This window comes from Xiphophorus maculatus, chromosome 16 (assembly GCF_002775205.1).
Source record: "Xiphophorus maculatus strain JP 163 A chromosome 16, X_maculatus-5.0-male, whole genome shotgun sequence".
Lineage (NCBI taxonomy): Eukaryota > Metazoa > Chordata > Actinopteri > Cyprinodontiformes > Poeciliidae > Xiphophorus > Xiphophorus maculatus.
Genome location: NC_036458.1, coordinates 12533046 through 12544335, shown reverse-complemented (window position 1 = coordinate 12544335; position 11290 = coordinate 12533046). Strand labels below are relative to the sequence as shown.

Genomic DNA, 11290 nt, shown 5'->3' with positions numbered 1-11290 from the left:
TTCTCATAAACATTACTAAATTACATAAGAGCAATAAAAAGCTGATTTATTCTCACACTTTTCATTTTATTTTTAAATACAGAAATGTAATTTTATGACCCATGCTATTATGAGAGGGCAACATCCACAACAAGGGCAGGTTCCAAAAGGTCACTCATTAACAGTCACTTAATAGAGCTAATGGAAAGTTGAGTGGAAGGAAAAACAAGTCAAACAAAAAAAGATCTTTCAGGTTTCTAATAGCTGCAAGACACAATCATTGCAATGATCAAACAATAACGCTTAAAATATGCTTCTGTCTATAATTAATTTACATTAGTTTCACTTTCTGAAAGAAAATATTTTTTTCTTCCATCTCTTATTTTACACTTTTAAGCAATGTTGGAATCACACTGAAAAACATATCACAATATAACAAATATATTTTGAGATATTTGTCAAAGCATTTTTGACAAATCAAATGCTTTATGTGTTATAAAGAATTCAACTCTTTTAGAGACCATTTGTATGAAGATAAGTTAAAATAATCATTTAGAATAATAACTTGCGGCATCTTTGGGGAACAAGGAGCTTTGATTGGTTCATTGCGTCTCAGGAAATGACAAAAGATGCCACCCACTGTCAATGGTGTGCATGGTCGCTGTCACAGAGAAAGTGGTCGCTCTTAATTTAGCTGCTGTAAAGAGAAGGAGGGGCTGGATGGGGTTCTTCCACAGCCCATCTACCAAACACTCGGCTGCAAACACTTGGGCTTTACGGCCCGAACGACCGCCATTGATTTGAACTGGCAGCCAGACAAACAGAGCTATTCATGTCATTGCTGGTGCTGTAATAACAAAAGAAAACACACACGAGCCAAATGTTTAAAAAACAAAGTACAAACTTTATTATTCTGTCTTTACAAAGGCACAAGCCTCTTTATCCCCAAAACATAAAAAAACCAAAAAAAAAACGTAATAGCTTCTTGATGACCATATGCACTGACCGGTCTAACAAAGTAAAAAAAAAAACTGAATGAAACAAATAAAAACAATAGGGAAGGAACTGAGCTGCAAAAAAAAAAAGATAAAATACATAAAATGACAGGATAAAAGATGCAAGAAGATATGAAAGGTAAACTGGTAAATGTAGGAGGACTGACATGGAGGGTTGGGGGATACACAGCTGTGCGGTTTTTTTTAACTCATAACCTCAAGAGCTTCAGCTGAGGAGATCCTCCTTTACACATAAAAAAAGAGGCAAACTCCAGTATATTACAGTAAGTGCTTCGTAATCTTCACCCTATTTAGTGATCCTTAGTCCCTCCCCCACTAATCTGACAATCTGATATGCCCATATAATAACTTTGTAACACAAAACACAGAATAAAGAGACGCAACGGAGAGCAACCAGTTCTGGGATTCAGCAGGAAAACTTTCCAATGCAGATACTGGGAAGAACCAGAAAAAAAAAAAATCCTCCGTTTTCCAGCGACCCTCCCCTTCTTCCTATAACAATAACTGATACACCTGACATCAACAGGTTTAAAGGGGAATTCACAAATCTCGTCAATCGTGACGAGGAGTGTTGGGGTTTAACACACAGTCTGTCCAGCAGTTCAAAGCTCAAACAGTCGACTCTAAATGCTGAGATGAGCCGAAAGTCCTAACTGTGATTTGATTTTTCTGCAGGATCTCAGGAAACCTTCGATACAATCTTATGGAATGTCTTATTATGGAGGTTTCTCCACCCCTCCCCCACATATTTCACACCAAGGGGTCTCGAACTTTCAAATCTAGACATACAGTGCTTTGCAAAAGTGTTCACAACCCTTGAACTGTTTCACACCACATAGTCATTTAGTTAGGAACATGTGATCATAAATTCCAACATAAAGAAGCACACAACTGTCGAGAAAAGAAAAACATGTATGGTTTTAAATGTTGTTTTTTTACTTTGCAAGTGCTTTGTAAATCACTTGTGTGCAAATTTGGGCTTACAAAAAAAACAAAAAACTACAAGAAATCAGCAATTGCGTAAAAACAAGTCATGAATGTAGAAGAAGGTGCTTGAGTCAGATGAGATGAGAACTGGCCTACATGAAAATCAATAAGTGGCAGAAAACACACACTACATGTGACCCCCAACACAAAGTTTCCATGATTTAAACAAGGTAGTGGCAGCATCATGTAGTAGGGAAACTTTTCTCAATCTTGTCAGAACTGATGGGAGATAGAATTTAGCCAAATTGTATCTAGAAGAAAAACTGTGAGAGGCTGAAAATACAGAAATCCAATGAAATGGTTTAGATCAAAACACATGCATGTTAGATCAGCCTAGTCAAAATCTGTGGCAAACTCACACTTTTGCATCCTGTTGAACAAACCATCACCACTAAGAAGAAGGTTAGAAGCAGGATTATATGCTGTGGGAATGTTTTTTTTTTAAATAAATAGAGCAAAACATATGAAAGAACAACCTGCTTGAGGATATTTCTTTTCATCCAGTTCACCATTATGCACTACCTTGTGTTGACTTTTCTCATAAAATCAAAAGAATAATATTAATGTGAAACAATTGAGAAAAGTTAAAAGGTTTTGAATACTTTTGCAAGGCACTGTATACCCAAACACAATTTTTGCATTAATTTACCTTTAGTATAGTTTGTAAACTACCAACATGTTTCATTCTGGGGCAAACAAATTTTTGGGTTAAAAGAAACCCAAAAATAACTATATAATTGGGAATATATATTTATATATTTAATGACATCTGCCTGGTGTTTACAAGTCTGATCAAAGAGGTGAAAATCAGTTGCCCCCAAATGAAAAGTTTCCAGATTGTTCTCTGAAGCTGTGTGAAGGAATGGCCTCCCTGCAGCCAACCAAAAGGGCTCATAATAAGGCAAACTGTAACCTCTCTTCGCTACAAGTCGCCCAGTCATTACATTTAAAAATGAAACAGAAAACGTACGAAAAGGACAGATATTAGGAGATGCATAGAGCATATGTAGTAAATTCAGTCGTCACCGTGAATGGCACACTAACGAGTTCTCTGGGCATTCTTCCTCAAATTTCACCATAATCCTCCTATGTCCCAAAAGGCGGAACAAGCAACAAAACAGTCTCTCTAGACCGAGCGAAGAAGTGATTGTATGCGTCCTTTTCGTATAAATGAGTCGTGCATTTCAAGGCTAAAGTGGTGGCGTTTCAGACTGCCAGAGTCCTGGGCACCACGAAGTCCCGCTGCCTTAAAACACTCAGACACACACCCTACTCAAAAGTACTCATCATGGCCCAACAGATTAGCTTATACGTCAGGCCAGGGGCTTTTATACTCAGAAGTAGAGGATGTTAACAGTAAAAGAATAAACAAGCAAGATGTGGGATTACTGGGATCCCAGCCCAGCAAAAACAAACAGAAAAAAAAAATCAACAAAACTAAAGTTGTGAACCAGTAAGTGTACTCTCTTTTCGTATGAGCACCAGTCAGCCATTAAAACGGCCTTTAGTTTTTTTTTTGTTTTTTACTTTCTAGTGGAGCATTTAAGATAGAAACATGAAATTTTGACTTAATAAAATAACAAAGAACTTTTAGGACAGTCTTGCAAACTCACAGTGTCTTTGCAAACAGCCCAGATGGTTCTCGAGCGGAGCTGTTCGAAAGGGCATCCATCTTCATAATAATCACGCTCAGTTGGCGGGCGCCGACGTCACACCCGCGGGCCTCTTTCCCATTTCTTTGATCAGCCACACGACTTCAGGACAGCGCCGGGAGGACAGTCCTGGCGGCTGATGGAGATGTTTAACAGGCGTTTGAAAGTCCAGTTTCCAGTTTGACCGAGAGTTCATAAAAATCAATTAGTAGCTTTAATAATAGTTCCAAAGAGTCATGAAGAGACAAGAGTTTGTTGTGTAGGTGAAAAGAGCAGAGGTTGTAGTTAAGCAAAAAAAAAAAAGAGAAAAACTACGGTTGTGAATGTGTAATTGTAAACCTTCTCAGGCGCCTATTTTTGTAAAATCTGATGTAAAGAAGAAGATGGGGAAAAGTAGTCAAAATGAGTGCTATAATCCGACTACCATCCCGGTTTACGTCCACAGAACAAGAGTGCTGTGAGTTTGTAGTCTCCCATAGCCCTGTTCTGCTTTGGGGCCCTTCTGTGTGTGAGTGTGTGCGTGTATGAAGGTGTAGGGTACACGAGCCTTCAGGCAGGCGAGCTCAAGGCAGCGAGCAGTCGTCGGGTCCGTCGCTGTTGGAGGCCGTGTCTGAGCCCGCAGCGTCGGAGAGGATGCGCCCCGAGCTGACGATGACCGCCCTCCTCTGCTCCTCCTCAAAACCCTTCCCCTGGGTGCCCTCAATGTGCTGGATTGCCTGGAGGCAAACAGGGAATAATAGAGGAGGCACGTCAGAGACTAAGGCGCCCTCTAGTGGTCAGATGTGGTGGAGAAAAGAAAAAAAAAAGACAGCAGGAGTCATGTGAAGGAAAGATAATTTAAGTTTTAAGTGCAGCTTACTTGAACGATGGTGTCCAGGTTCTGCCGAGATGTGGACACGGAATTAATAACCGATGTTGGGCCCATGGTTACCACGGTAACATGATGGGGCTGGGGAGTTTGTGCGGGCGCAGGAACGATGACTGTGGCATGATGTGTGGGTGCGGGCGGGGTAGCAGGAGCCAACACCTGAAAGAACGATATTTACACATCATTCTAATGATCCCTAACAACGTAATATGCAAAAAATATTCCTGAGGTGCTTAACAAATAATTGAATCAAACACTGTTTCTATCACACAGGCAATAGAAATCTACAAACTATGAGGTGCATTTTTGTGTTTAACCTCCTTGATACTGCTGCCCCGAAATAAAATCCAGGCAATCAACTGCCTTCAAAAGTCACCCAGCAAGTAAAACCTGTGTAGCTGAATCCCAGTGTAAATACAGCTGTTCAGTGAATCCCTCAGTGGTTTGTTAGAGAACAAACGACATAATGAAGAACAGGAAACACAACTTATAAGTCAGGAATATTGTTGAGGAGAGACCAGAGACAACAATGAACTAATGTAGATTAATGCATACCTAAACGCTCATATGGCCAAGGCTAGGGCTGGATGATATGGCTGAAACATTTATCACAATATACAGTAAGTGTTTCATATCAATTGATGTTGATAATTGAACCAGTCATACCCGCAAAGATTTGCAGCTGTAATTACAGCAAATGATGGTTCCATAAGGGGCTAAATAAATACAAATGCACTCCACACTATTCAGAATAATGCACTCCTTTGTACTTGTCTACGACATCAATTTAGGAATTGGCATGTATTGTACAATTTATTGTGAAAACTGTTTTATGACAGGCATTTTGACTTATTGATGTGTTGATCAATTTCAATTAATGATGTTAAATAAAAAGCAAAACTGTGACAGTATTAACGGACATTATGTTTTTACTATTTTAATTAAATAAATTGATGTTAAAATGTATTTAACATCAATAAATATCAGTGAAATGAAAAACATGATTAAATACAGTTATTGTGTACATCTTAGTGATACAAATCACACTTCTTTCAGTAACTTGCACGCTGAAGAAGACTATTTCTACTGAGAATATTTTTCAAGAATAGTATCTGTGTGTGATGTTATGAATGCTATGTCATGCATTCACAGTAATGTAAAAAGTTTTTAAATCATAATTTTTATCGTCATCACAATTGCACCGCAAAATATTGCGTATATATATATATCCTAAGTCCACAATGCCCACCCCTATATCGAATTTCAATAAAATCTATGAAACTTTATTTAAATTTCATTGTTTACATGACAACATGTGAGAAAGTTCAAGGGGTGAAAATTTCTTTTGCAAGGCTCTGCATATGTGACAGTCAAAGTTATTCTGAGTCTTTTATCACAACAAAGATGCTGACATATATTGAAGATAAACTCAATTTCAAATATTTTGTGATGATAAAGTAAAACACCTTCTGAAAGCTAAATTTAGTCATTAAACAAAAGCTGAATTCTTTATGAAACGTTGGTGTTGAACCTGAGGGCTGTGTGCTGGAGTGAGGTCCCTCTCTAGCTGCTTCTGCAGGCGAACAAGACTCTGCGTCTGGACTTGTTGTTCCTGGACCTGCTGGGCGATCGCCTTCAGCTTCTCTGGGTACAGCTGAGCGTCCAGGGAGCGCATCTGCCAGGCGGGACGCATCGGGAGAAAGGTGCGTCAGTCACGCACTTAAAACAGCTGTGTGTTCATTCCCACCCGACTGTCACCTGATCCTCCAGCATCATCCTGACTGTGCGCTCCTTTTCCAGCTGCTGCCTCAGCTCAATCATCTCCCTCCTCAGATCCTCAGTCTTCTCCTCCTCCAGGATGTCTGGAGAGCCGATCCCTTCATCTTTCTCCTCCGCCCGTCTCCTCTTCGGGGACGAGCCACTTAACTCCTGGGGGAAAAAAAAAACAAACATAGATTGAGATATCTGGTTCAGATGAGTGCTAAAACCGAAGAAACGTATAGGAATATTTATGCAACTTGATGTACCCGTACCTGAATGATCCGCTTCAGCTGACTGTTTTGCTGCAATAGCCGCGTCTTCTCCTGCTCCAAAGTGAAGATGTACTCTGCCGTCTGTTGCAAGATTGCAGCCTGAAGAACATCAAAGTTGTTACAACAAAGAGGTTGAAACAGCAAGTTCAAACCCGTACAGCAACAGCGACTTCAAAAGTATTAATATTCCTTTTTCACGTTGCCATTTTCAAGTTTTGCCACAAATCAGATTTGTGGCTAAAACTTAAATCTCAGTTAGATGTAAATCTTAGCCATTACATCATATCTCCAGTTGTGGGCTTGTCTTGTTGGAAGGCAAACTTTCCCTTAGTCTCAAGTCTCACTTGTCATTGCTCAAGAAAAAGCTTCCCACCACATAATACTGCCAACACCATGTTGGGGTATTCAGGCTGATCTTTAGAGCAAAGCTTTTCGCTAGCGTCCTGTATGTAAAGCCAGAAGTTGAATTTACCGGTAGAGAAGTTTCTTATTACATGTTTGCTGTTAACTGCATTTACTAACTTTGAAAGGCGTTTGACTGCACTAGATTGTAGTTAGTGGTGACAGAGTAAAGGGAACTAAATAAAAGAAGCACAAGAGCAATTTTTGTTTGAAAAAAAATTGTTCTAGAACCAAGAATCATTTTCTTTCAATTTTACAATTAAGACCTCCATGTGTTGGTCTAGCACTTACAATCCAAAATGTGAAAAAGTTGAAGCAGAATAAATACTTTTTCAAAGCACGTTGGATCAAGCTCATCACCTAATCTAATTCAAGCCCACAGTTTGTGACCCACCTTGCTGAGCTTCTCCCCATCGCTGTGTGGGATGAGTGTTTTAAGTGACTGGAATCCAGCATTGATGCTCTGCATACGCCGACGCTCGTTGCTGTTGGCAATCTCCCTGCGAATTCGCCTCTCTTGGTCCCGGGCTGTTTCTGGGGTCAGAGGAATGTTGGCCAGACTGAGGGGGAAACAAAACAGGGAGGGAAGCAAATCCGTTAGTTGATAATAAATTTTGAGCACAGAGGAAGCCTTCAGCTGTGAGTCAGGAACCGCTTAACTTTAGCAGAAACATTTAATGCATACGGCAACTATGCATTTATTATGAAGCACTTATTAGTTGCAGTTTTATTCATTTTGTTACCTTATTTTTCCTGCCAATGGCATGACTAGTGTAAAAAATATTTCCATTTAAAATGCATTGTATATTGTGCAGCCTTGCATTAAAAGCAGTAATTAATTACTTAAACAAAAGGTAAACCGATATTTTGTTCTACAAGCAGCACACAGGCAGTGTTTGCCTCTAACCACTACAATTTTAATATGTTCATACTTTAAAACAGTCAAAATGAGCCTTCGTAAGCCAGGTGCTGGGATTTAATTTAGGGGAAATTCTAAGAGCGCTTCCTGCAACATCCTCTGCTTCCACCTCTGTATCTCCTGCCAGGCTCTTATCTGTACTGACTCAGCTGCCTCAGTGCAAACACTGGGAACTGTTGTGCAGACACAGATGAGAAAAAAAAATGTGCATGCGCGTTGTGAGTGTTAAGTGTGGAGATACACACAGACACAAAGCATCACTGCAGCACTGCCAATACAACTGGGCTTTGCCTTCCCTAACAGTAGATTACCACCAAGCTGTTTTAAAGTGCGTTTTTTTAAAGGGGAGCAAGACAAAGTAAGCAAATAAGGCTGTAATGACTGACTTGTTGATGTAATAAATAATAGACTGTAAACAGATGAGCAACAGATTTAGAAATTAAAAATCTTTCACCAGTCCAGAGACATATTGTTATTGTGTCTTGTCTCTATGCTGTAACTGCGAAGTAATTTCCCTGCTGGGATGAATAACGTACTTCTATTCTATAATATTCTATGACTTCCATTCATTTTACTGTTCAGTTATACTTTCGTTTGCAGAGCCAGGGTCATCTTAACCTGGTGGCACAGTCAGTTTATCTTGCATTTCACATGTAATACTGCATCAATCAGGTCTTTTCTGACAAATATCAATTTTACATAAAAAAATCCCCAATCATGTATGAAATAGCATCTCCTTAGCCTTTACCATATTTTTTAAACCTAAAAAAAAAACTATGCAAAACGTACATTTTGTACATTGATGCCCAAAACAAATGTGAGTTGGTAGGAATAGGACAAAAATATAAAAATATATTTTCCTTGTTTGTCCTATGGATCAATAATCAGAATCAGTCAAGGGAAAAGTAGCTAATTCAGATGATCTCTGGGTGATTGATCGATGCATCGCTAGAAACCAATGCAGAAAGGGACAAGCACAAATAAACAACAGGCTCATTTCTATTTAATTATATTGTGGTTTAAAGATATTCAAACAATAAATCTTTATCAGCTGGTCATCACATGGTGCTTTAGAGAAACTGGTGTTCAGATACTGGCAACAAAGTCTCAATGCATTTGGTAAATTCATAAATGTACATTTTCTCCCCAACTGTCTTGGAAAAAACCGAAAGGTTTCGGACGATATTTTGTATTACCACAACAATCATAAACAATCAACAATTCACAACAAAATGCTAAGAGAAAAAAGCTCCAATTCTGACATTGAAAAATAGACCACATATTTGAAAATCTCAATAATAAACTTAAATAAGCTTATGACACTAATACATATTTATATATCAGCATAACAACATTTATTATACTATCTTGTTTATTTTTATCTTTGCTAACCAAACACCAGCTGACTGTTGGATGATTTGGGACAAACAGAAATAAGACTACATTTCCCAGAATACCCGTGCGCCAGCAGCAGCAGCAGTCGCAGCAGCAAGCAGCACAAGATTCCTCCGCCTCCTTCAACTAGCAGGGCTGCCGACGTATCGACGGGCCTTCCGTGACATACACACCCCCTTATTAATAACTCAACTTCTAATATTCCTGCCTACCCTCGAACACCAAATATCCCGTTATCTGAAATGTATTAAAAACAATATTTGTAACCGCTAAAAGAAGAGCCAGTCGGTCACCACAGAGCCCGACAGCACCTCGGTGCTCGGAGCAGACTTTTTCATGTCCTCCGCCATTACAACAATGCGGCAGGCAGCATGGCAGAGGTGCGGGATGAAAAGACGCAGTGGAGGTGGCTCGATAGCGCCAGCAAGCAGCACAGAAACCCCAATTATTTTATCGCAACTTAGAATAAGGGCAAATATGACGACAGCTGTTTGTATTTTACATCAACAGAAAACGGTTAGAAGAACATACAACGCGAGACTAACACCAGACCCCCCCCCCTCATCACTTTTAGCTCAAGCCACAAGCATGGCCGCACTACCCACAATAACTTCGGCTCCCTTTCAGCAAACCAGCTCCTTCCAGTAGCGTGTGGAGCGAAAACTGGCCCTTTAAAGGACCACAGTAATCGGCAGCAAAATATTTCATTTTCGTATGCAAATTACAGCGCCTATATAAGAGATTATTTGAGGATAAATAGATGTGGGATGTGCTCTGGAGCGGAGTAGCAGCGTGGTGTGCACGGAACCACGTGGTTAATGTTTGTTAGACACAAAATACGTGAATTTTTATACTAAATGAGCAAAATACAAAACAGGAGATATTGCACTGGCAGCATAAGACACCCAGCCGCTCATTTGCAGTGTAACGCCGGTGTTTGGTGTTAATTAGTGCCCGCAGTTCCCCCGTAAGCAGGTCGTGTACACAATAACAGATCAGATCAAACATGTTGCCTCAGTGCGTGGACAGTTCTTACAGTTATAATCATGCTGAATGGAGCACATGTGATTTATATACACACCTACAGAGACCACCAATCACTTCTTTCTCCGTTTTCCTGAAATGTTGCAGCGGGGGCACCTTCTGAGCTGAAACCATGAAATACTCCATGCTCGCCTCTCGCCAGTTTGGCCCCCCTCTCCAAAAAAAAATTTATAAAAATAAAATAAAATGAAAAACAAAACGGCAATCTCCTTTAGATTAAAGGGAAACAGATGACAAAAATCCCGTGATCCGAGGCGGGTTAATTCCTCAAAGTAAATCCGAATCCCTCGTCCGTGTATTGTAGTTCTTTTTGAGGCTACCGAGAGTTGTAATGTTACTCGACTTCCAGCTGATGGGGTTCCCTCGTTGTGTGTGGCGCTCTACCTCTCCTTCTCCCTCCCCTTTGCTTTCTCCCTCTGCATGACCGTGTCTCTCTCTGTGTGCGTGTGTGTTGGTGTGTGTGCAGCTGATCGGATTGCTTTCAAGGCGGGAAACAGCTGGTAGGAGTCACACACCGCACCACCAAATGCCTCCTTCCGCAGAGAAGGGGGAACTGCGTGTAAACAAAGGACTATTTAGTGCAGAGAGAAGCCAAAAGAATCTGATAGAATGAACTGGGAAAAATGTAAGAAAATATTGACATATAATTTATGGTTAAATACGCGGATTAAATTGCGGCAATCACTCAGTCGGTGATTCTAAAGACAATAACACACAAACAACAAAACAATGAGTTTAATCAATAAAAACCATTGTAAAAATTTACATAAATTTTATACGGCTATTACTTTGATGAATATTTCTGATTAGATACGAGTATATACTAAAACAAATGAGTGAAATCCCAGCTAATTTATACAGTGTATCTACTTAACAGCAATAGTTAATTTTTAATAATGAGGAATTACTCATCTTTCTCTTCTTATGGTTAAAAAAAGTGAAACAAAAAGAGAAGAATTGCTTTCTGATTTGGACGTAAGATGTTTGTGAAATAG

General features: G+C 39.7%; 1 protein-coding gene across 1 annotated transcript; it reads right to left on the bottom strand.

Annotated features, from left to right (window-relative positions):
- Positions 1–630: 630 nt before the first annotated feature.
- LOC102231357 (transcription factor AP-4) lies at positions 631–10770 on the bottom strand. Its single transcript, XM_023349437.1, has 7 exons — positions 10333–10770; positions 7332–7497; positions 6536–6634; positions 6261–6431; positions 6034–6177; positions 4494–4661; positions 631–4350 (listed from the first exon to the last, which is right to left on the bottom strand). The coding sequence occupies exons 1-7, from the start codon at positions 10419–10421 to the stop codon at positions 4198–4200; spliced, it is 990 nt and encodes a 329-aa protein (XP_023205205.1). The 5' UTR covers positions 10422–10770; the 3' UTR covers positions 631–4197.
- Positions 10771–11290: the final 520 nt, after the last annotated feature.